Source organism: Amphiura filiformis, chromosome 12, assembly GCF_039555335.1.
Source record: "Amphiura filiformis chromosome 12, Afil_fr2py, whole genome shotgun sequence".
NCBI lineage: Eukaryota > Metazoa > Echinodermata > Ophiuroidea > Amphilepidida > Amphiuridae > Amphiura > Amphiura filiformis.
Window position 1 is genome coordinate 53,220,751 of NC_092639.1, and position 27,104 is coordinate 53,247,854.

Here is a 27,104-nt window from a genome sequence, read left to right on the forward strand (position 1 = left end):
CTCTACCTTGAATTGATTTGTTAAATTTTTGAGGCACAAAAAATAATGACAATACACTGCCTGCATGGTCTTCAACACTCTGCGATACAGCAATAAAATAACTTATAACTGGCCTTGTGGTGGCTTGCGATGCATTGCAGTGCAACAATTTGCTATAATTTTACTGAATTCACTGCAAGGCGCCACACATGTTTGGCATTCTGTGATCTGCAATGACCTGTGGTGACCTATGACAAGATGTTCTCATTGCACCAAAAGTGATGGTACATTTGTCCAACGCAAACACATGGGAGTGTGAATGCAGCTTGACCAAGATTCAAGTAGTTTTTGACTAAGTTTATTTGTATGTTTTTGTCGCCAAGGGTTATTTTATGTCGACATTACACTAAAAGCGTGTTTGCAAATACACAATGATGGGGCTTGGAACAGATGGGAGGGGATAAACTATGGACTGAATATGATGTTAAATGTTACTTTTTGTACAAGTTTGTTTCAATTTCTTATAAACAAAGTTATAAACTTTGAGCTCAGTCATATAGATAGTTTGTTATATGTTCAGTACTTTATATATGTGTAAACCAAGTAAAGTCGTACTTGATGTATCATAAGAGCTATATTTGCATGATTCTTTACCAATAAACAAGACCTAGTTATATGTGATATAATGCTGTTGTGATTAATTTGGGATTCTGTTTTGATTATTAAAGATTACCACAAATATACCTTTGTTACCTACCTACATACCATACAGCATCATGCATTGGGCTATCCCAGTTGAAATCCATACACCCTCTGTGGAAGACATAACCTTAATCTTCAACACAGGGAGTGTGAATTTCAAATCAGGTTATCTTAGGACTCTATTTGAAATCTACACCCCCTGTGTGGGAGATGTAAGGTCATGTATTGCATAGAGGGTTTATGGATTTCAACTGGAATAGCCGGACAGACAGACAGACAGACAGACAGATAGATAGATAGACAGATAGAGACCGCTTATTATTTTATTAGTATAGATAGTGGCAGATGAGGGCGCTATGACCTCAGTTTCAACCAATTTAGGCTTCAACCAATTTCTAATTTATTTCCAGCATGCTGCCCCTTGGGATATTCTTTGGATCCAAAGCAAAATGTTTAGATTTTTCACAATACCCTCAAAACAACTGATGCGTAGTCATTTAAAACCTCTATTAACAGACAGTGGAGGCAACAGAATAATTGTAGATAATGTTCTCTACTATTGCTATTCTAAGTTCTAAGACAAAAGTATGTGTACGAGCTGAGCTTTGTGTCAAAATGTGTGTGTACTTCGCAGAAGCGCAGCGACGGGTGCCTAGTAACAACATTGCGTAGCGTGATTGGTTTATTTTCTGTGTATAGTTTACAACCCCATGAGTGCGGAATGCTTGTGGACTGAGTATTTTACAATAGCAATCTTTCACTGCTAACTATAGTCTCCACAGCAGCTAGTTTGGTTCCACTCCCTGCACACAGTCTGCCAATGATAACAATCAAGTTCTTCGTGATTGGCTATCTCTTTTCCCATAACATCCAGCATGACTTCAAACAAGGTTTTCAATTGGTTAATTAGAATTGGCTGCTTGAACACTTTTAACATGCGTAAGCTTACCTTAATAACTTCATGGCTACATAAATTTGCCCAGAACCAGTATCTCATAAATACCGCTTCGTGTACGTGCTAAAAATATTCACATTGTAAAAATTGTGGTGATTACAACAACGCTATACTGGTGGGTTTTCGATGCTGCTCACACAGCTGATTATTCAGCAAGGAATTCAACCCACTGTCAATCAAGTCTGCAATAAAGTTTGCGGATACATCGTTTCAATCTTTGTTCTACTCGACTTTGTATAGTACCCTTAGCCAATCAGAATCATTAGCAGACTGTTTGTGTGGAGGGAGCGGAACCAAACTGGCTGCTGAGGAGACTACTTAAACTTCACACTCTAAATAATGCTAGCATTTGACACATTGCAGATATAAATGATACATAATCAATTGTACACAAGACATTTATTAGTCAAATTTTCTTGACTCCCTCACAATCATCCATACATTAAACAATGTTACATTGATGGCCTATTATTAGGCTGATTACAAGCAATTTGACCAACACAAATAAACAGGTGGAGCTGAATGCAATGCACCAAATTAACTGATCACGACAATCAGTTCTGTCGTTAACAATGATCATAATTGGCTGATATGGATTGTGCCACTCATTTTCACTCCCTATAAAAAATATTAAAAGCATAAAATATTCTGGGAGAAAACAATATGTGTGCAATTAAAGGAATCGGAGTAAGGATGGCATGGTTACAAATCTATTTGATGATTTCTTTCCTGCGAGGCATGACAACATATTGGTATAGTTCAGCGAATGTTGACTTATCTCTGATTGTTACTCTGGTGCTTCGTATTTCAGCTCTTTACATATATACACAGAATATGATTAATGAAATCAACAGTATCATTAATACCAATATAAAAATATTCATTATTTACATATAAATGTATACATCATATATTAAACATTGAAATGTAAAGCTATCATTACATCATATATACCATAACCAATCTCCATGGCAGATGCGACAGTTACCATTTTTGGCTGAAATTCATTTGCACATTAATATTCTCATTTTGATTGTAATGCTGAAATAGAATCAAGTATCATTTTCACTTTTCCCCTTTCCCAGTCAAACCTTGCCTTTCAATAGTGTTGTTCCTAACAAAATCACATCCAAGTCCTACAAATCCTGGTAAGCACACTTCCGCAATTTTTTTTCAACTGCGGCTACATCCATTTTTGCCATTCCTAACCCAGGATATAATAAACTGATACAAACCAGAACTTTGATTGGTACCACAGATTGAAGCTGAATTTATACTCCATTGATGAGTGACAGGTATTTGACCAATGAGGCAGCACGCTTTTCCCAACGCAACAAAAAGCAGTCTACCTCATTGGCTCAAAACCAATCGCTATCGCTCACTGATGTACTATAAATTCAGCTTAGGGTGCCTGCTAAGGAATGCCTCTCTTTCAAAACGATTTTAATCCATCCAGACTCCTCAGTGTATAGAGACCTTGCATGTGACGTATCATCCCGTAAATATGGCGGACTACTCAAATGCATTCAACAAAAGCATGATTGCAATCTACCGTGACAGTTCGTCTCACACACATAACCCTGCACTACGATCAAATAGGTTGATGACAACATTTGATTGAATGGACTGCACTCCGCCATAACTACGGTGAAGGACACCGGCTCAAATCATTTGTTTGGAGCCAATCGATAATTTCATGCAGGGCCTCTATAAGGGTGACTATTCCTCATGCACAGTAAGTTTGTTACCTTTCACGTAAGTTTGTTACCTTACCGTATTATCAAGTTAATCCAAAGCTAGAAGATTTTGATGGTAATTTTAAGACATTTGACTAAATTTATGTATGTAGATGTAATGAAAAGGGGCACTTTTGTTACTCTTTTTTTTTAAATATTCCGTATGGGTGCTTATTATTATAGAGGCATTACTTCGGTCAAATATGGTGGATACAGGTCAATAGTCCATAGGGTCATCAGTCCGAAAATACAATAACTTAGTTATAAACTCTAAACATTACTCTTAATCCCAAACTTCACTCTAACCCTAATCTATAACTTATGGCCTGATCCTAACCCTTATCCAAAACATTACCCATTCTCTAAACCTATGACCCTAACCCTAGCCAAACCCTAATCCTAACTTTATCCCTAACCCTAATCTCAAGTACCCTATACCTTAACTTTTTTCAGACTAATGACCCTTCGGACGAATGGGCTAATTCCATTTAAACATGATTAAGTGCTTTGCGCAAGGACAGAACATATTGGCTGTGATGCGACTTGAACCCATAACCATATCATCATGATTCCAGTCACACCACAGAACCACCGACCGTGCTCTCCAGCAACATGTGCGGCAAAGTGGTCCAGTCTGTGGTACACTATAATAACAGTCAACCTCTTTTATCTGGCCGCGATAAAACCAAGCATTACCCAGATGTGTAATTCTCCATTGAATTTCTAAAGGGCTAGATTTGGACAATTGAATAAAAGAGATCCAGATTAAAGAGGTTGGACTGCCGCTGATGTTAATTGTTACACAACCAGATTCCTATTGCGGCCACCTGCACAGGTACACTGTCGCCAAGGTACATGGCTAGTATTGATCATCAGTAAAAGGGAAGTACCAGTGCAGAACCAGTGCATTACCATGTTGCTGGTGGGTCCTGTGCAGAAGCAGCATTGGTAATGTGTAGGTACTGTGTAGGATTGCTGCAACTTATGTCACAACAGCTAAAATTCACACAAGATGTCTGACTACATGTATATCTTGCCTTTTTTGCACAAATTAATAATTCCCCATTTCAGTAAATTAAAACCTTTCTCTTATTAAATTAGTACATTTTTGACCTGCCCACACAAAATGAGCGGTAAAGTCACAAATTGGTAGTTTCGAGACCTCCTACCTGCTGAATTGATGTTCTTTATTTGATGCCAATATGTACAAGCCAGTAGATGTCCTTTGTGAATGCCCTATTGTGCATGCTGCGCCTCATTCACTAAGGACTCGGACATACTACTGGCATACAGAATACCCCACCTTAAACAAAGAACATCAATTCAGCAGCCAGGGGGTCTTGAAACTACGAACTTGCGATTTTATGCTCATTTTGTGGGAGCACATTACACTGTCATCATCATCACTTCAAAATGTATAATTTTATGCTCTACCCAACTTACTCAGTCCACAATTAACATGTTCCAAGTTACTTACGACTTTGGCGATAATAAATTTCCCAACATCTTCTTATAAGCAGGTAATTGCTGTTTGATACAGCAGGCAAAACAGCTAAGCTTGCTACTATATATCTACTAAGAATCATTCATTTTTTGATCAGATTTTACTTTGTTTACAACAAGGCAAAAGTATGAGTACCGCTTTCATATTGGCTGGGAAAGTCCACTTTGCTTCCTAAAGACAGTGATGTCAGTGCATTTTCCAGTGGGCATATTATTAATTGTGTGTGTTGACTCAAAGTGTTTACATTCTACATGCATGATATAAATCAAAGGCGGTGCATCTGTACACATGCAAAATAACTGCGACATAGTACTGAAGTCGCTGTCTCGAAGAATGGACAATAGATTGAGTGCGTTTTACAAAAGCACTTCCAATTGTGAATACTATTGAACTATCTGCCATGCTCCTTGTAAATTAAATTGCAAATAATCTTGCTGCAAACCACCCGCAAACCAACTCATAATTATTGATATCAAATGCGAAATATACCTCCAAAGAGTACCGTTTATTAATTGCAGTGTTCTGTGTGGCATTGAGTGAATTAATTAAAGTACTATACATAAGCATTACAGGGGTGGTTAAAGGATGTATCTTATTATATTTACTTCACTAACATGTTATTTCATTTTGCTATAGCTTTGGTCAACTTTTATCAATGACCCTCACAGAGTGAAAGGATGTAACTTGGTCAACTTGGAGGAAGATCTTTTGTCAAAGTATGTGTCATACAATAAATCAACCTATGGCAAAAGACAGTAACACTGTTTAAATCTGTTTCTATGTTACAACCTTTTCTGTGTATGTAAAATAGTAAAGTTCATCTCTGCCATGCCAAAAGGAAGTCGATTATTAGTGATATAACTAAAAATATACACCCTTATACCTTATTATAGTGTGTATCATCTAAAGTAGCGAGTAACGCCAAGATGGATTTCGAAGTCTCAGATTCGATTCAGTGTGTTTATACGGACAAATCGCCCTACTACGCCCGGGTATACATCTCACAGGATTTACGCTTCACAGGATTAGGTTAGCACCAGCGATTCGAATCTGCCACTGCAAAATCCAACAATGGCGTTACTCTCAACTTGAGACGAAACAGACTATAATGGCAAATTAGCATTTCATATTGTGTTTTCTTGAATACTTTGATATCCAGTCACCAGAGGGAAAAATTCTATCCCGGTTTCATAGCAAAATGATGAACAATGGAGGTCAAATGAGGTTGATTCTAAATCCACCAGAGGTACATGTTCTAGTCTGGTGTCACAATAAATGATGAACTGTGCAATCGATATGAGGTTGATTTGATAACATTGGTGCTCTTCAGTATACACAAGTTAAATCATGTATGAACATAATATTAACCCTATCATCAGGGTTGACATGTCCCAATGGTCTTCATATGATAATTGTAGCCATGAACCACGACTATGGAATGAGTATATATAAAAACATCTCTCTCACTTGAGGGTGAGGTAGAGTATAAGAGCCACAACAGCCGCTACTATTGCTAAGATTATAAATAAACAACACATCTTCTTGCGAGCTTTTTTCTGAAAGAAACATTAAAAAGGAAGAAAAGAGAGGATGATGTTAATTTTGGGCTATTCCACTTGAAATCCATACACCCCCTATGGAATATATGACCTTAGTCATTCACACAGGGGGTGTAAATTTCAAATGGAGGCACTCATTCTGGTAACCCCATTTGAAATTTACACTCCCTGTGAATGTGAAGAAGATTAAGGTGATGTCTAACATAACATAGCTGCCCTGTGGTAGTGTTATCTTTATTGTTACTGATATTGTAAATTTATATTTTAGTGTACAGGTTTAATTTTTGAGATGACATAGATCTTTAATAAAGTAATGGAGGGTTCTTAGTAGGCACACAATCTTCAAAAGAACTCAAGGTGCACAAACAATAAAGACAAACAAGTTACATCTGTGAATTCGGAAAAGCATGAAGAAAAAGATGAGTTTTAAGTTGCTTTTTGAACTGAGTAAGCGAATGCGTGTTACGGAGGCTGTTTGGAAGCGAATTCCAAACAGCCAGAGCAGCAAAATGAAAGGAGCGTTCACCGGCGGATTTAAGATTAACACAGGGAGATTTCAAAAATCTTTCAGTGGAAGATCGAAGTGATCGAGCTGGTTTGCACGTGCAGAGTGTAGCAGACAGATAAGTTGGTAACGTATCTTCAAAGTGCCGAAAAGCAAGAACAGCTAACTTATACTTCATCCGAAATTCTAATGACAGCCAGTGAAGCTCATATATGACGGGGGTGATATGCTCATACTTCTTTTTTCTTCATGATTAAACAGGCTGTGCAATTTTGTATTCTTTGAAGTTAATTAGAGTCCTCCCTCCCCCAGGCACCGCAGCCACAATTGCTTGATCTTGGGATTGACCATTAATGCTGCATCAATCAAACATATTAGTGGCTGCAGTGCCAGGGGTAAAATCAAACATTACACAGAGGAAATCTGCTATATTGGACTGTCACTCATGGGTCCAAAACTACTCACCTGATAAGTTGATGCTTTCTGTAGTTGTGTCTTGCCACTTTCTACATTATCTACTGCTGTGTCTATGTTGGCTTCAATTGAATCTACACAGAGGGAATAACAAGGTTCTTTTAGAAAACTTGACACATACCAAATCAAACATACTGTATACAAACTTAGACAAATTTTGACTTTTGAAACTCAAGCAAACATTTTCAGCCCTCGATCATATTCCAGTGTCAATAAGGAAAAGTTTTTGTTCGATAAATACTTTAATATTACCAATAAAAGCACAAGTGAAAATTTAAAATTTTGTGTCAGTTCTGTTGACTAACCCCAAACAAGATCTTACGCCTGGGTGATCTGTTTGTGAATGAGAATAAAAGTATTGTTTGGAGACCCAGAAATGTCACTGTCACAGGATATAACACAGGAACATTATTTTTCACTTGAAATAATTCTATCTCCTGATGATATAGAGACACGGCTGGATCTCAAAACAATAGTTTTATTCTCTCATTCTAAAACTGCCTCTGTTCTTACCTATTACTTCTCCTTGTTCTGATACCATGACAGAAAGGTCTTTGAATATCTCATTCACATCTAACATGGCCGCCTGAAATAACAAACACAATCACATTATATTGAATACATATCAAAATAAAATAAACTGTGACATGATTATTTTGCTCCAAGGCCAAGGGCACTTAACAAAGGCATTCTGGGTGGATGCTTACTTTTTACATTGTTTACATAATTGCATAATTGTGGAATATCTTCATCAATTGTGGAATATGTTCATCTTCATCAACACCGAGAAAGGCAGTCATCGTGAGTGTTTGTTGTAATACCATCGTGTTTAAATTAAGTGAAGCACAGCAGTGTTGTGGTGGACAGTGTAGTGTAGCAATCTCCAAGGAGCAGAATTCAGCACCGAGAAAGGCAGTCATCGTGAGTGTTTGTTGTAGTACCATCGTAGTACTCTGAGAACTTTGTGTAATTGCGACTGTGTAACAGTTCCCAAGTGTAGTAAACTTTGTGAAACATTGTGCCAAGAATTTTATATGTCTTGTGTACAATAACTGATCTCCATTTTTATAATGAGCACCCAGCGACAAAACTTCTGGTATAATATTGTGACAACTGTATCATTGGTATACATCGTTGGTAAGCATTTCAGCTGTAATCGTGACCAAGTACATAATCTCCTACCATATGAGAGACACCTACCGCATAGATACAACATACAGTTTTCTTCAACATGCTGGAGAGACGGCAATAGGGCCTACTCAACTCTTCTTGTAAAAAGTATTAACTCATTTAAATTCAACAAATTTGTCAAGCACCAACCCAACAAAAATGCAAGCTGGTTTATTTTGTGCATCCTGCTCAGCGGTGATGTTGAACTCAACCCAGGGCCACCAAATGGTCCCCAGTGTAATCGATGTGCCAAAGTCGTCCGTAAATCAGGGCAAACTTTGTGCGATATTTGCAACGCATCTTTACACAAACAATGTGCCATTGAGGGCAAGTTCTGTCAGAGTTGTTATTACCCATGTGGACTCTGTAAAGAATGTGAAGTGGAGGGAGTTGATGCTGCAGTGCAGTGTGATGGTTGTGACTTTTGGCTGCATGATAAATGTACTAATATGGATGAGGCCACTCATGATCGCCTAGCAAACAGCGATGAGCTTTGGTTCTGCCCTGATTGTGTAAATAGCATCGAGAGAGAAAGTACCTCTGACTCAGCCGGTGTGGATGATTCAGCCAGTATGGATGACTCAGCCAGCACGGATAACGAGTCTGGTGACTCGCGTGAAAATCAAACAAATCCAAGAACAAGAAACCTTTACGTTCCGTTGTGAAACCATTTCTGCGTTGCCTTATGATTAACTGCCGTAGCATTGTGAATAAACCAGCTGATCTAGCAGCTATGATAGATTTGCACAACCCAGATGTGATATGTGGGACTGAATCTTGGCTGCATGATGGTGTAACTGTAAACAGTGCTGAAATATTCCCGCCTACATTTACCGTGTTTAGAAAAGACAGGCAGACTATCACCCATGGTGGAGGGGTTTTCCAGGCAATCAAAACTGATCTCATTTGTACCCACCGTAAAGATCTGGACTCATCATGTGAAATCATTTGGAGTGAGTTGAACTTGAAACAAAACAAGCCTCTGATAATAGGCAATTTCTACAGGACGCCTGAAGACAATCATGGGCTTAGGATTGATGAAGTAAATACATCAATTCTAAAGATGAAGGAACAATCCAATAACAGTAATCTGCTTCTAGTTGGAGACTTCAACCTACCCAACATTGACTGGCCAACTAATTCTGCGGTTAGTTACCCAAGAGGGTACAGTAGGCTAGCTGCTCAGAAGCTCACCAACTTGGTAGAAGACCACAATCTTGACCAACTAGTCACAGAACCAACAAGGCACAAAGATGACTGTAACAACATCTTGGATTTAGTCTTCACCGACAACACAAACATTGTGAAGAAGGTATCAGTCACAGATGGCATTTCAGACCATGATGCGGTAGTGGTGGACCTAGATCTGAGACCCAGTAGAAAGCGCAAGATCAAACGCAAAAAATTCCTGGTGGATAAAGCGGATTTAGAGGCTATTGGTGACCACATTCACAATTCTCGGCCGAGTATTTTGCCAAGCTTGTGGACGCTTAGTGCTAGTGCTAAGTGGGATGCCATTAAGTACTGTATCCTGGAAGCCATGGAGAAATTTGTTCCCAGCCGAATGACAAGCTCAAGGTTTGATGTGCCATGGTTCAGCAGAGCACTCCGTAGACAATGCAGGAAAAAACAAAAGCTTTACAACCGTGCCCGTAAAACCAAGTCTGGTCAAGACTGGAGCACATTTTGCTCAGCTAGAAAGGAATTCACCAGAGCAATTAGAAGCGCCAAAGCTAGATTAGTCAATGAATTTCTGAGTTCCTCCATCAAAGATAAGCCGAAAGCATTCTGGTCTTACATAAAGAACTTAAGACAAGAAAGTACTGGTGTTGGCGATCTTAAGAAGGATAACAAGACTGTTAGCGACACAAAGGAAAAGGCTGAAATGCTGAATCATCAATTCCAAAGCGTGCTTTCACAAAGGAGAATGACAACACACTCCCTCATGTGAGCTTCTCTCTACCTCATGGAATACCAAACCTGATCATCTCTACTAATGGGGTTGAAAAACTGCTCATGAATATTAATGCTTCAAAAGCTATGGGACCAGATGGAATTCCACCTTGGTTCTTGAAGCTGGCAGCAAAAGATCTTGCTCCATTACTAAGAGACATGTTCCAGACTTTGGTTGATAATGGAGAGGTGCCCGATGATTGGAAGATAGCAAATATAGCTCCGATCTTTAAAAAGTGTGATCGTGCAGAGCATGCGAATTATCGCCCGGTGTCGCTTACATCTGTAGTCTGTAAACTCCTTGAGCATATTTTACACAGCCATATCATGAAGTTCTTTGAGCAGAACAGCATTTTGTCAGACACCCAACATGGATTCAGAGCCAAGAGATCAACTGAGACCCAGCTGATACTTACCATCAATGACTTGGCGTCCACCATGGAAGACAAGAAAACCATCGACGTGGCGATATTGGATTTCACAAAAGCATTTGACAAAGTGCCTCACAAACGTCTCATGCATAAGCTCCATCACTTAGGGATCAGAGGATCATTACACTCTTGGATTTCCAACTTCCTGTCATGTCGACAGCAACGAGTAGTTATTGACGGCGAGTCATCCTCGGCAGCAGCTGTTACGTCAGGTGTTCCTCAGGGAACGGTCTTGGGACCACTATTATTCCTGTCATATATAAATGACTTGCCTGACAAGCTGACCTCGCAAGTCAGAATGTTCGCTGACGATTGCCTTGTTTACCAACCCATTTCATCTGACAAGGACATATCTTTGCTTCAAAATGATCTCGAGCTGTTGGAGTCCTGGCAGAATGATTGGCTCATGGATTTCAATCTGTCGAAGTGTTGTACCATATCCTTTGGATCATGGAACCCCACCAAGAGGAAATACACCTGGTGTGCCGCTATCGTCTGAAGAATCCCATCCTTACTTGGGGATTGAGCTCCACAACACTCTCAGTTGGAATAAACAAACCAAAAAAGCTTCAAGTAAAGATAAGCTTCTTATTAAATATATTCAGTTTCCTCTTGTAGCGAGCAATCGTTCCCCATTGTGTTTATTTGTTCTTGTGCAGGATGCGTATCCCCATTACCTACTTTACTTCAAGTAAAGCTCAGAGAGTCCTTGGTGTAATTATGCGTAACTTGTGGAGTTGCAGTGAAGAGGTTAAAGCCACAGCGTACCTCTCCTTGGTGAGACCTCACCTTGAATATGCTGTGGCAGCATGGGATCCACACACAATCGGCAACAGTAAATCTCTGGATAGAGTGCAAAGACAAGCAGCCAGATTCTGCAAAAGAAACTACAGCAGAGAGGAAGGAACAGTCACAAGACTTCTAGAAGATCTCCAATGGGGTGATCTAAGAGTACGGAGAAAATCAAGAGATTGACCATGGTCTACAAAATACACAACAACCTTGTAGCCATCTCTCCAACATCTCATCTCAAGTTGAATACTAGAAATACTAGGGGCCATCAACAGAAATTTGTTGAGCACAGGGCCAACAAAGATGTGTTCAAGAACTCCTTCTTCCCTAAGACAATAGCTGAATGGAACAAAATTCCAGCTTATGTAATTAACTCTAAGACAGTGGAAGCCTTCAAAGTCAACGCAACAAAGCATTTCGCAAGTCACTAAATCTTCACGCGAGTCACCAGGTCATTTCAGTTGGTGTGATATGCACATTGTGCACCTTAATTACCGACTTAATCAAAAGAAGAAGATAATTTAATTTTAGTGCATATTTTTGATATTTTATAGCTCAATTTCCCACATGACGTCACTTAATAGGTAAGCTTAAAGGCCAGCCAAAATATATAGATATTTAAAATTTTTATGTCCATTAAATCCACTGGTATTTATTGCTTCATGAGGGCAGGCTAGACATTGGAATGACTGCACTATATCCCACACATCCTATGCAAAGTACCATTGCATGATGGGATCATCAGGATTTAAATTTCTATTTTTGCCTGTGTCTCAATTTCACAACTGCCATTTTTGGCCTGAATGGATCAGTGGCTAAAATAAGCCAAACTTGCATGATTTTTTTAGATTACAGGGGGTAGGGGCACATGTAGCACCCTTCTGCTCCCACTAGATTAGCAACTTTAATAGTCAAGTCATAAAACTTGAGACTTGTTTCATGCTCAACGAAGAGCTCATCCAAATACCCTAAACTTTAAAAAAACAACTAAAATTTGTCATAGACCCTATGCAATTGAAATGTTGGATGATAGATGTACGATATGGCAGAAGGACAGGTCTCTACTTTGATTTCAGCAGTCGGAGCTACACTATGAGCAGCTCGTAATATGCAACAATTAGTCGGTTTGTTTACTGCGCATGTCAAAAAAGTCCAAACTTGCACCTGTATAAATACACAAAAGTGTGTGTGAGTCACGCAATACACAAAGCGCAGTTCATGTAGGTGCTGCATCCAGCAGTGTTATAGGATGTTATGAGTCCTGCCTATTACGAGCTGATAATATAGTATAGTATAATCCAGTTGCAATGTTTGACATTTGTTACGTGCCCACTGAAAAAACTTATCAAATACAGGGCTGTCAACTTTTTGTAATTGCTTGGCATGAGACGCTGTCAAACAGTGGCGTACCAGGATGGAACTATTGTTTGCCGACTACAATGTTCATTTTGACCCATGATTATTTTGAGCCACGGCGCTCAAGAATCTAAAAATGCGTGAGATTTTACTAATTTTTCAGCTCTTTGCGTGAGATTTACTACCTTGGTGTGAGATTATGCTCACGAGACCGTGAGAAAGTGCCTGAATGTGTGATACTCGCCCCCAATGCGTGAGAGTTGACAGCCCTGTCAAATACCCCCAACTTTAAAAACCAAATTCTCAATGGTAGTGAGAGGTTTGATTACTAACCTCAATTTGTCTAATTTGTTCTTCCCTTTCTTCAAATAGTGCCGAGTCATAATCAATGACAGCCTCCTGTTGCTGTAATTGTGCCTGCATCTCCTGCCTCCGAGCGTCCTCCATTAATGGTTTCTGAGCATCATCGTCATGGTAACCTGTTGACTGTAGTAGTACAAAAAGAGGAAAAAAAAACTCAACTTTTGTTAATTCAAGACATAATGCGGTCGAGGTGTAGTCGAGTTTGTAAGTGAATTCAGCCAATTTTTGGCACAGAAACACTTTGTTTTGCAATAAATGATTTCAGCATGGTTTACTAAACTAGGCAAAGCAAAGTAAACCAGACAGATGATGCAGACACATCATTGTTAAACAGTGATGAACAAAAGTGAAACATGATTGAATTCCTAAAGAAATGTGGTAAAATTGATCTCAAAAATCAAATGTACATGCCCTACAATTAATTGTCCTTCCACAAAAATAAACAATAGTCACATCCTTTACACCTCACAAATATAATGACATCCATATTCTCTTTAATCAACGCCCCTGGGGCATTGCATTTTTCACAAAAGGGGGTGTTAATTAGGGGTCCTTTTTATAATGATAATTCCGATTAAAAACACCAGTACCATCTGACAGTACTGCGTTGCTCCACAAAATTACAGGATTTCTAGAAATACTGTAAACATTGTCGATAGCAATGGCCTGCTGCCACAAACGCTGGTACTGTATGGTATTTTGACAGCATTTATGGAACAGATTGGTTGAAAGAAATGGTAGGGGCATTTATTAGAGAGGGGCTTAAATTAGAGAGAATACGGTACTTACACTGTCTCCAACCATCTTCTTTTGTGGTAATGGACACGACCTCATCTTATTGGCTGTTTTCTGCAGAGTGGAAACAAAAAGTTTATATTGTTGTTATTTCATAGATAAGAATACTGGATTACTATCAACCATCTAATCTTTGGTTCACCTCAAAATCGGTATAAGTAACATCGCTGCTTATTCGCTGCAAGCGTGCCAACAAATCACCCTTGTAAGCATGCATGTACACTATGCGCGATTAACATTGCACGCGCGATTCGATACTGCGACCAGCAACTTTTGTGTTCACCAGGCCAATTTTCAATTATAATTAAAGGTTCAATTTTGTGTTTACCAGACAAATTTTAAATTTTACACTATTGTGGGGGATGGAAAGTTAAGTTTCTTTTTTGGAAGAGGGTTGGTTTTTTTGGGTTGAAATTTTCACAAGGGGTTGGGCTAGCAAACCAACTCAATTTGGGGGTACAACCACACTCCCCACCAACCTCCCAACAAACACCAAACTGATTAACATCACTCCCTACAACATGTGGATATAAGATGTGTCCATGAAATGTCCTATTTTGACTAGTCCACATTGTGGACTCCACAAGGCCCCTAATAAACCATTTAGCATCACAACTGATGTCTGCAGCAGATCAGCTGTATAGGTAAATGTACCTATATCAGCTTACAATAACTTTTGCATTCAAAAGAACTCCCCCAGTTTCATTTGAAGAATTTGAAGCAGTGCCGAGGCCAAAACGCATGTATGCATCATGCCTCTTGTCTTGTCTTTGTTTTAATTCATTCATTAATATAAAATAATTTACTTGTAGTTTCCTTTCTTACTGTTTTACATCTAAATTCTGTTTCATGTAAAGGGTCATTGGCTTGCCAAGCTCTTAATTTGGCCTCTCATATCAATTTTGCGCATTTTTGATTTCTTAATTATATTTTTGAATTGTAAGAGCCCCAGGAACTGGAGTCAAACCTCACATCGGCTGAGCTATAGTTTTCAGCATAATTATTCTTCAGCGGTCTGCCAATTTGGCACAGTTTATAGCGTATACCCAAGTGGGGTTCTGATTGGTTAATTGAATCATGCCATCATCGCATCATCCTCATATCGGCTGAGCTATAGTTTTCAGCACAATTCTTCAGCGGTCTGCCAATTTGGCGCAGTTTATAGTGTATACCCAAGTGGGGTTCCGATTGGTTAATTGAATCATGCCATCATCGCAACACCCCTTACAGCACCTCATTCGCTGGTCCTAGTTCTTTTTACGCGGTAATCAGACAGAGCAGACGGACACCGCTGAAGTAATTTGCTGAATAACTTGAGTGCTCTAAATTCTTTGAGTATTTCTTACCTTTTAGCCGATCATACCTTTTGATGCAATCTTGAAATTCATTGTTTAGTCTTTCTACTTGAAATTTCTGTGGCTGTAAAGATAAAAAGTAGACACATTTAATGACAAATTTATCACAAACTACATTCAAATTTTAAGCGACAGTAAATATCAAATATGACCGTTTATGGGTCGTAAAGTAAGCATTTCAATTTTTTGAGATATTAGACAGGCACATCCTCTGCACACACAAAAGATTTACAGTAATATATTGCATATCCCTGCTGAGAATAATTTCGCTGAAATATTCAGTCAAAAATGTTTGATGTCGACTATAAACACATATAAGGCCTAAAATAATTGTTTGAATGTCGTAACATAAAAAAATTAGGGTCGGTAGGTCGGGATCTTTTTTTTACCATTAAAGCTGTAAATTGCGTTTGATAAAGGAACGTTTTCTCCTTTTTTTGAAAATTTAATTAATTTAAAAAAAAAATTTTAAAGTCAGGGTCAGACTTAATTTTAGGGTCAGTCAGGTTATTCCAAACAAACAATTTTTTAAAGCCTAATTCTCTTCACTTGTGTTTTACACTCGTATTAAATTTTTTTAGATATAAGAGTCAAAAATGTGCTTTTGAAGGCTCCATGCAAATACTGTGTAAATCCTAAATAGTAAGTGGGTTAACCCTCTATAGACACATTTGGGTTTACAAAATCAAAAGAAACAGCTATTTTGATGGAAAAAATAATGTGTGTGTGTGTGGGGGGGGAGAAACTTGTAAGGTTGTTGATGAGACTATCCTGCTTTAATTACATGCAATAAAGAAACCTTAAATCCTCACTGGTACTCATATAAACAATTTAAACTTTAAAAAAAAACATGTTTACAATTATACCTCAAAGTTGAAGCTGTAAATTTAATAATTTAGAGAGAAATAACACAGATGAGGCCAGATGAAAGTTTAAATTTCCTCCTCCTTCAGTCATTATTTGCAATATATATGGCCAAGAGACAGCTTGTTGTAACACATTGATTAGGAATAGAGGACAAAGACGTCCTTCAGATAGCACCCCCCATGGCAGCCAGCATCCCCTAGCAGAAATTCTATACAGCAAGAAGTGTATCAAAAGTGTATCAAAGTGTATTAAAACTGTATCAAACAGCAATTTAATACAGTTTTGATATACAAAGGGTGTATTGAAAATGTATCAACTGAAAATATAAGGTATCAAAACTGTATCAAATACCACCTAACTGTATCAAAAATGTATCAAAAGTGTATCAAATTTGAACTTAGTTAATTTTGGCCATGCTTGTGGTGTATCAAAAGTGTATCAAATTGAACTTTGCAGTTTTTCAGTGTATGTAAAGTGTATCAAAGTGAACTTTTTGGTGCTAGATGTATATCAAAAGTGTATCAAATTGGACTTGGTCAAATTCTGGCTGCATACAGTGTATCAAAAGTGTATTAAATTGGACTTTGCCTGTTTTTTAGTGTATGTAAAGTGTATCAAATTGAACTTAGTTAATTTTTGGTGTCTAGAGGTATATCAAAAGTGTATCAAATTGGACTTAGTCAAATTCTGGCTGCATACAGTGTATCAAAAGTGTATTAAATTGGACTTTGCCTGTTTTTTAGTGTATCAAAAGCGTATTAAATTGGACTTAGTTTATTTTGGGTGGCTAGAGGTATATCAAAAGTGTATCAAATTGGGCTTTCATAAACTGACCTTTTGTAGTGTATCAAAACTGTATCAATAACTGATCACATGTCTAGATAATGACTCATCATTTTCAAATTTGCCCATGTGGCATGTATGCAGTTAACACCAGGATTTGCATTTGGAAATGTACTGTATTTTAGAGCAAATTATGGTGTTTTATTTATCATGATGATGATACAAACATGCTTGTAGACTGCACATTAGGTTACAATGTAGTTGTAATCAGGGACTGTGATTAAAGAGGAAATATCTGACTTTGTTCTGATAAGGTAAGCTTACTATATATTATATATAGGGCCTCAATGTATATGTATTAAGCATGAATATAGCACATGCCTGTATAGTAGATGTTATTGGTAGCCTTTTTGTCTCTTTATTGAGGGTAACAACTTCAGTGACAAGCACTGCATTCCAAGCAGGCCTTCTGATGTATGTATGTTCCATTTTGGTTGGGTTTTGCTTCTTTTTTGTTTTACTTTCTCACACATTTATCCTATTGCGTTGTAATTTTGAACGTTGATAGGGGAAAGTGCATTGAGCTGCTCCGTGATGGGGGAAAGTGCTAGAGGTCAGCATTAGCAGTAGAGGGCAGTGTTGAATTTGAGCTTGATTAGACTAATTTCAAAATTTGACCTTTGACCCCTTCACTTTGGGGTCATTAATGTTTGCAAATATGTTTAGATCATGTACGGATAATTCTTGTTGAATTTGAGCTTGATTGGACCAATTTTGAAATTTGAAAAACTGTATCAAAAGTGTATAAAAAACTGTATCAAAAGTGTATCAAAACTGTATCAAAAGTGTATAAAAAACTGTATCAAAAGTGTATCAAAAAACTATCAAAAGTGTATAAAAAACTGTATCAAAAGTGTATCAAAAAACTATATCAAAGGTGTATCAAATGGCATGTATCAAAAATAGGGCGGTCCAGCTGGCCAGCATTAGAATTGGAACGCTGATTTGATACAGTGACATATTTGATACACTTTTGATATAATTATGTATAAAATGTGTATAAAATGAAAGGATAAGAATTTCAATGCTAATTTGATACAGTTTAAATTGGCACGCTGATTTCATACAGTGACATATTTGATACACTTTTGATATAATTATGTATGAAATGTGTATGAAATGAAAGGATCAAAATTTCAACGCTAATTTGATACAGTTTAAATTGGAACCCTGATTTGATATAGTTACATATTTCATACACTTTTGATATAATTATGTATGAAATGTGTATGAAATGAAAGGATAAAATTTGAACGCTAATTTGATACAGTTTAAATTGGAACGCTGATTTGATACAGTTACATATTTCATACACTTTTGATATAATTATGTATGAAATGTGTATGAAATGAAAGGATAAAAATTTCAACGCTAATTTGATACAGTTTAAATTGGAACCCTGATTTGATACAGTAACATATTCGATACACTTTTGATATAAATTATGTATGAAATGTGTATGAAATGAAAGGATAAAAATTTGAACGCAAATTTGATACAGTTTAAATTGGAACCCTCATTTGATACAGTAACATATTCGATACACTTTTGATATAAATTATGTATGAAATGTGTATGAAATGAAAGGATAAAAATTTGAATGTTAATTTGATAGTTTAAATTGGAACGCTGATTTGATACAGTTACATATTTCATACACTTTTGATATAATTATGTATGAAATATGTATGAAATGAAAGGATAAAAATTTGAACACAAATTTGATACAGTTTAAATTGGAACCCTCATTTGATACAGTAACATATTCGATACACTTTTGATATAAATTATGTATGAAATGTGTATGAAATGAAAGGATAAAAATTTGAACGCAAATTTGATACAGTTTAAATTGGAACCCTCATTTGATACAGTAACATATTCGATACACTTTTGATATAAATTATGTATGAAATGTGTATGAAATGAAAGGATAAAAATTTGAACGCTAATTTGATACAGTTTAAATTGGAACCCTGATTTGATACAGTAACATATTCGATACACTTTTGATATAAATTATGTATGAAATGTGTATGAAATGAAAGGATAAAAATGTCAACGCTAATTTGATACAGTTTAAATTGGAACCCTGATTTGATACAGTTACATATTTCATACACTTTTGATATAATTATGTATGAAATGTGTATGAAATGAAAGGATAAAATTTGAACGCTAATTTGATACAGTTTAAATTGGAACGCTGATTTGATACAGTTACATATTTCATACACTTTTGATATAATTATGTATGAAATATGTATGAAATGAAAGGATAAAAATTTGAACGCAAATTTGATACAGTTTAAATTGGAACCCTCATTTGATACAGTAACATATTCGATACACTTTTGATATAAATTATGTATGAAATGTGTATGAAATGAAAGGATAAAAATTTGAACATAAATTTGATACAGTTTAAATTGGAACCCTCATTTGATACAGTAACATATTCGATACACTTTTGATATAAATTGTGTATGAAATGTGTATGAAATGAAAGGATAAAAATTTGAACGCAAATTTGATACAGTTCAAATTGGAACCCTCATTTGATACAGTAACATATTCAATACACTTTTGATATAAATTATGTATGAAATGTGTATGAAATGAAAGGATAAAAATTTCAACGAAAATTTGATACAGTTTAAATTGGAACCCTCATTTGATACAGTAACATATTCGATACACTTTTGATATAAATGATGTATGAAATGTGTATGAAATGAAAGGATAAAAATTTGAACGCTAATTTGATACAGTTTAAATTGGAACCCTGATTTGATACAGTAACATATTCAATACACTTTTGATATAAATTATGAATGAAATGTGTATGAAATGAAAGGATAAAAATTTCAATGCTAATTTGATACAGTTTAAATTGGAACCCTCATTTGATACAGTAACATATTCGATACACTTTTGATATAAATTATGTATGAAATGTGTATGAAATGAAAGGATAAAATTTGAACGCTAATTTGATACAGTTTAAATTGGAACCCTGATTTGATACAGTTACTTATTTGATACACTTTTGATATAATTATGTATCAAATATGTATGAAATGAAAGGATACATTTCATTTGATACTTTTTGATACATTATCTTGGCATTTGATACACTTTTGATATGTATAAAATGTGTATGCAATGTTAATTTGATACAGTTTTGATACATAAAAGTGTATGAAATGAGGGTTCCAATTCAAAGCCTTTTATTTCATACATTTTTCATACGTATCAAAAGTGGTGTATCAAAAGTGTATCAAATTTCAGCCAGGGTCAGCAAGTCCCATAGGTTTTTAAGTCCTGAGCAAATCTTTATTCACTTCAGAAATAAAATAATGTGGAGCCAAGTCATGTATTGACCCTTGAACTGGCACATACCTTTCCTTCAAACATAATAACAGCCCATGACACACTGTACTTTATCTACTGGCATATAGGGTTATAAAGAAATTAAATAGTGTAAAATGTTCATGCTACATTTAGGGTGGATCATTTTCTTCGGAAGGGGGGGGGTCCCAAATATACAGGGGGGTCATAATTTTTTGGAAAAAAAATAGGGGGTCATAAAATTGTTGATGACCAAAATGTAGGGACTCACAAGATGACCACAGATAGCATGTTTATTTTATTCAAAAAGACTTATTTCAATACAATTTTATCCTGTTTAGGGCAGGTGTATCAGTGGTAGGGGAGGGGGTCATAAAATATTTGTTGCCGAAATAGGGGGGTTGCCATTTTATTGACACCCCCCCCCTTCTGAAGAAAATGATAGCCCCTGATTGTCACTCTTGTTGCTAATTCCAAGCAACTTATCGCGAAAATAACATTGCCCAAATGTATAGCTCTTTCATGAATGTAAGGAGCTTAGAATCAAACAATAAAACAAGTGAAATAGTTCAAAGTTAGCAAAGGGTGAAAAATTACTGGCATTTAATATAGCTTGAGCAAAACTTGGATCACCCTTGATATTGCAGGAGTTAAAGAGCAGCCTTCCACATCACCTAGCAACTAGCTGGCATCAATTCAAGTTTATCAACTTACTCCAATTTCATAATACATTTGAAGTTTTCATAAAGTGTACATCTTGTGAGCGAGCAACTTGTGAACAGCTTGAACAGCTTTTTACCAATTTGGGATTAAAATTGTTGGCAGCTATAGAATTTGCTTGGTATCAAATTCCATGTGAAATTTGTGATAATAAGGTAAGAAGGCAAATTACATTGTATCATTGTGCATTTTGTAATGGAAAGATAATCTGCACCACTTACAAATAATTTAAAGACTGATGCAGTTACTACATGTATATGAAAATAATGGTGATGTTGTCTGACCTGCCTGTCATCTATCACATGGTAGAGGATAGTACATTTTTGTAAAAACAAAAATCATTTATCATTTATAGACAATATAATTAATGCTTGTGGCCAAGTTACATTGACAGTGGCATTAAATTTATAGTTTGGAAGAGGTGGCCATTTTAGAAACCTTAACCGAACCATTACACATATACAGCCACACCCCCATACATCCACACAACGGTAGTCCTTCCAGCTAAATGCTGGCAGCCCATAATGAATTTTCAATGTGTATAATGAGAGGGGATCAAGCAATATTTGGCATACAATTATACATGTTAAACCCGTCCCAGGGCAGAAAAATACTGCCAGGGTTTTTGTCTTTTACCGGTCAATTTTTGTTGGCAATTTGTTTTCAATTCCTCTTTTCCTAATTCTTGCATTTTCCAGACACCAAACTTCAACATGGAGAAAATGTATCTGATATTAATCTGCATACTTTTTGGAAAGGAATTGAACCCTGTTTGGTCCCAAGCTACCAGTCCACCAGATGGAACTTCACCAAACACCTGCAATGCCTGCTGTCAAGGCCCTGCAGGTCTGCCGGGTGTACCTGGTGCAGCAGGAGCAGCCGGTGCCGCCGGTGCTGCAGGAACTCCGGGTAACAATGGTTTATCCGGTAGAGATGGGCTAAAAGGAGAAGGTGGTAGGAAAGGCGAAGTTGGTGAACGAGGGGAAAGAGGAGAACCAGGCCTGCCCGGTCCACAGGATCCAGGTGGCGATCGCGGAGAATGTGGACTCCAGGGCTTACCAGGTAAAGTTGGGCCTCGTGGGATAACAGGAATGGATGGATCTGATGGAAGATCTGGATCTGATGGAAGACCTGGATCTGATGGACTACCCGGGCCAAGCGGATTGAAAGGTCAAAAAGGGGATGCTGGCGGTCAAAGAAGATCAGCTTTCTCTGTGGCAAAAACAACCTCTCAGACAGGAAACCGGGGGGATACTGTCATATTTGAAGCAGTTGAAACCAACATTGGAAACCATTACAGTACTTCAAGTCACAAGTTTACATGCCAAGTTGCTGGCATGTATGTCTTCATGTTCACTATAGCAGCGAATACTGGTGGTGGTGCTAACACATATGTTTATCTGAAGAAAGATGGCACTATCATTGCCATGGGTATTGTGCAAGAGACTGATGCCGGTGGAGTTACGTATTTGCAAGGTAGTCAAGGAGTTGTGCTGCAGCTTGAACAAGGTAATCAAGTCTGGTTAGAATTTGGCATTACTGGAAAATCGTTGCATGGTCATGCAAGTGAAAAGCCAACCACTTTTGCTGGATTCTTACTCTATGAAAACTGAGCCCCATTTGTGACACTAAAACCATTCTCTTGTGATCTTGTCTCTAATAGATTGATTTAAGGCACTGGATTTGAATACAGTGTCTGTAGACTAGAGCAGGGGTGCATAACTGTCTGATCCATTCTGAAGACCTTTTGATCATAGCCCAAACATTGTATCTAATGTAAGTAAAAAAAACACCTAGATAGGTGTGATTTTGGATATGATTGTTTAGAAGTGTGAAAAAATCTTTTCAGGATGTCAACAGTCTGAAAGGATTCTTTCTGGAAATTCTAAAATTAGGGTCGATATTTTTTGTACTACAATAAAAACTTGTTTCCAGATTTTCAAGATTACAGTTGGACAAGGACAAGCAAACAATTTTTTTGCATTATGCTAAGTACTTTGTACCATTATCAAGTTAGCAGTGCTGAAACTTCACTATGGTACACCTATGTTGTACAAATATAACCACTTCTTTATCTTATTTGGGGTCCATTTCACTAAACTTTACGAAGCTTTGTAAGTCTCGAAATCGTTCGTAACTTATGATGAGTTGTAAGTTCTATTTCACTAAACTTACTTACGAATGGTACCCTTCCATGGGATCTGGTTGCAGGTGGAGGTCTCGCCCCTTGGTTGATTATGTGTGCTTTATGTGATATTTTTGATATTTTAACATATGTCATGCTTTTTTGTTGTTTTTACTTATTGTAAATTTCACATCAATTCAGCTTTTAGCTGCTGCCGTGTCTTTTAATAAACCATGAATGAATAAATGAATGAATGAATAGGGATTTACTACAGGGACCCTTCATAAAGTTACATCTAGTATTGTGTATTCGTAACTTTACGAATGGTTATTTGAGTTGTTATGAAGGTTTAACGGCTTAGTGTAATGGACATTTGTTAAACAAGTCAAATTTGGAATGGTGTCAACAGCACCCATGTTTTAAAGGATATAAAGTCATTAAAAACATAAGATCAACTTATCAATATCTTGATAAAAATATATTTAAAAACATTTACCCTGCTACATACTGAATTTGAATCAAAACTGTTTTCTTAGTATATATAGTCTTGTATAAAATAGAAATTAATAGTTTATTAATTGTTTATTCCATCATGAGCTGCAATGCAATTCATTCTTTTTTCAACACATTGTTCCACATTGTTCACTTTTGTCCTTGAATTGAACTGGTGACCCTTTTTGTGCGAAAAGCTCTGCAGTTTACTTTTCATTCAAGGATTGAAAGATATTTTACTGGTAAAATGACTGTATATCCCTTTTAGTGTCACCCAGATTAACACTTACCTTTGTTATACTAGGTTGTCGTAAAACGTTACTTATTCGCCGTAGGGACTTGTGCGTCTCTGTGATCTGTTTACTAGTTTGCTGCATGATAACTTGACTGTAAGACAAAAATATTATACAAATATATTTCAATATTATGCATGAATTTGTTTGCTTTAGGGATATATAATGCATAACACAAAACCCACCCCCAAGTCTATAGAAAGTGATTTTGAGAAAACTAAAAAACAAAATGTGTATCATACATGCTGGGTATTTTGGATTTCATATGCTCAATAGACGCACATAGAGGGGTGGATTTGGGTTCAACTTTTATATGTGATAGGCCAAAGTATGGACTTGGGTGGGTTTTGTATTCATGTATTCAATTACTTGCTTATAAATAGTTTGCTGCACATATTTAAACTCTGACAAAAAAACATGTTTTCAACAATATTGTTACAAACATTTTTCCTTTGTTTCTATATTAAATTTGCTTATTTCTTTGTTAATGTTATGGTCAACACCATACAAAATTTAAAAAAATCACTTGACATGTCACCATTTTTCAATTTGTTCAGCATGATAGCCTCATGACCACATTTTCTCCATCAAAACAGGGATTTTGGTATCAGTGGAAAACCCGTATTTTGCTTGACCACGTAAAAATGTGATACGATCAAGCAGTATTTTCATAGCTTTATTTTGATGAAACTCCATCATAATTGGACTTACATGTATAGATCCACAGATATTGTTATTTTAGTGTTGCTCAGAAAAATAAAATACAAGGATGTTGATACTATTATTGCCTATATCTCAAAATCAATATTAGCGACAAATGATTCATTTAGCTTGATCACATCACAAATACTATTCACTGGTGGAGTAATGTAAGTTAATCAGATTAAATCTACCATAGCAATAGGTGAAAATTTTTTTGAATATACCGCGCTGCACTAGTATGTTCACACTGTACCTCTGCATTGAACCATATCATGCTGATCACTCGCACCTTTAAGATTAGTATCTTTGAAAAGAGCGGTATTATATTCAATCTATGATTGCAGACATACACAGGTGATGATGAGTGCAACCTGCTTGTTGCACAGCGCGAAATATTCAAAAATTGTTTTCACCTATTGCTATGGTAGTTGTTCCGATTATTACATCACTTTGCCAGCAAGTTAGGTCTGAAAGATGTTGATTGGTTTTCGTCAGGCCCATATGCAGGATTTCATTTGGGGGGTTGCTGATTTTGAAAAAGTGGACTTTTTTCCAAGGGGAGGGGGAAAATTTTGTGAAAAGTGGACTTTTGTCCCAAAATTTGGACCTTTTTTGTCCAAAAAAGGGTAAAAAACCTAGGATTCTGAAATTTTGGGACTTTTTGTACACTTTTCCAAATTTGGGGTGGGGGGTGTGGTGCGTACGGGCCTGGTTTTTGTAACCTAAAATGCGTATGAAGTAGGTTAAAACTCATTTATTACTCCCATAGTACTCTATGGGGCCTACCAATGCACATTTATGACTGTCTACCACAAATGGCTATAAAGTCAGCATTATAACTTTTTGAGATATTGGGCAGGCAAATTCAAAATAAGATTTACAATAATATATTGCATGTTCCTATTGCTTGTAAAGAATAGGAAGGTACAGTAGTAACAATCAATAAATAGGATGAGAAATCCTTTTGTTTTCTACTGTTCATTGAAACTAGTTTTCATGACATTATGGCCCCTTTGTGGTGTATGGTCACATCTTTCATATTAAATGGTCATCAAAATACTAGTACCAGCATGAAGTTACATTGGTGGGGGAGTGGGGGTCAAGGTAATTCAACAAGGTGAAAATAATGTTTCATAAAGTCGAACCACCCTCCTGAAGTTTGTTCGGCTTATAATATATGTGAAAAAAATAAGACTCATAACATTAATCTGTGTATTGACATAGACTGCGGGAAGTTGGGTGCAGTACTTTAAATGCTAGTTGTGTGTTGCATAATGCATGACTGGTGCACGCTTATGTGAATTTATGTGAGTGTGAGTTGGGACTTAATTGACGCATAATCCAATGAAACTTTAACATGGTTGCTAATTTCATTGAAAGGGGTTAAGTGTTAAGGACATAAGAAAAGCATGCAGCAGCTTTAATTCTCATATTACTTGGTTGTTAATAATAATGTTCCTGTACTCTCATTGGGGCTATTCCAGTTGAAATCCCTATGCCCTAAAAAAACAATTATATTTTTGCGGTAACTGTGCTGAGCATAAAACACACATAAATGAATGTTCCTCAAAAAATTCCACTTTTACAATTTAGTACGGTATATGAAAAGAAGCAAAAAATATATAAAAAAATAAATACATTACTTACATTCTATTTCTGAGTTGCATGGTGTCATTTTGTGTACCGAGTTGTCTATTCACCTTTTCCAAATTTGTTACTACAGAAAACAAGATAAAAACAATAAGCTTCAAGCAGTGTTAGAAATACTGTCTATGGCCCATTCCATGTCAACTCCAGGGATGTGCACCGCAGCACCTCTTCAATTTTTTTCTTTTTCTGTGTGGTGGTAGATATTGATGAGAAAGTAAAATTCTGAAAATTTGAGCTTCATACTCCATTTCCATTTTTCCGTGGCATGAATTTGAAATTTAGGGGGGTCAGCGTAAAAATGTGTCGCAACGCGAAAGACGATGTTTGGAGGTCCATAAATGTCTAAAGGGAACCCTTTAAAACTGTGAAAAGGTATGTATCCTGGGGTACTTTTATTGATAAGTGTAAATTCAAATCTGCTATCAAAAAACT

The 27,104-nt window shown here is 36.6% G+C and overlaps 2 protein-coding genes across 2 annotated transcripts in view; one reads left to right on the forward strand and one right to left on the reverse strand.

Annotated features, from left to right (window-relative positions):
* Positions 1 to 2,002: 2,002 nt before the first annotated feature.
* The window catches only part of LOC140166905 (syntaxin-7-like), a 36,546-nt gene continuing 11,444 nt past the window's right edge, over positions 2,003 to 27,104 (reverse strand). Inside the window, exons 5-13 of the mRNA XM_072190391.1 lie at positions 26,670 to 26,739; positions 24,318 to 24,414; positions 15,621 to 15,693; positions 14,754 to 14,788; positions 14,269 to 14,328; positions 13,450 to 13,602; positions 7,928 to 8,000; positions 7,406 to 7,488; positions 2,003 to 6,432 (exon numbers count right to left, since the gene is read on the reverse strand). Coding sequence (XP_072046492.1) covers positions 6,340 to 6,432; positions 7,406 to 7,488; positions 7,928 to 8,000; positions 13,450 to 13,602; positions 14,269 to 14,328; positions 14,754 to 14,788; positions 15,621 to 15,693; positions 24,318 to 24,414; positions 26,670 to 26,739 — 737 coding nt within the window. The 3' untranslated portion in view covers positions 2,003 to 6,339. The remainder of the gene's footprint in view (positions 6,433 to 7,405; positions 7,489 to 7,927; positions 8,001 to 13,449; positions 13,603 to 14,268; positions 14,329 to 14,753; positions 14,789 to 15,620; positions 15,694 to 24,317; positions 24,415 to 26,669; positions 26,740 to 27,104) is intronic.
* Positions 22,105 to 24,031, forward strand: LOC140165417 (uncharacterized). The gene has a single exon (XM_072188720.1). It carries the CDS (start codon positions 22,124 to 22,126, stop codon positions 23,021 to 23,023), a length of 900 nt encoding a protein of 299 aa, XP_072044821.1. The 5' UTR covers positions 22,105 to 22,123; the 3' UTR covers positions 23,024 to 24,031.

Coding starts and splice junctions, on each gene's coding strand:
- LOC140165417 (XM_072188720.1), top strand. CDS start 22,124: ATGGAGAAAATGTATCTGATATTAATCTGCATACTTTTTGGAAAGGAA.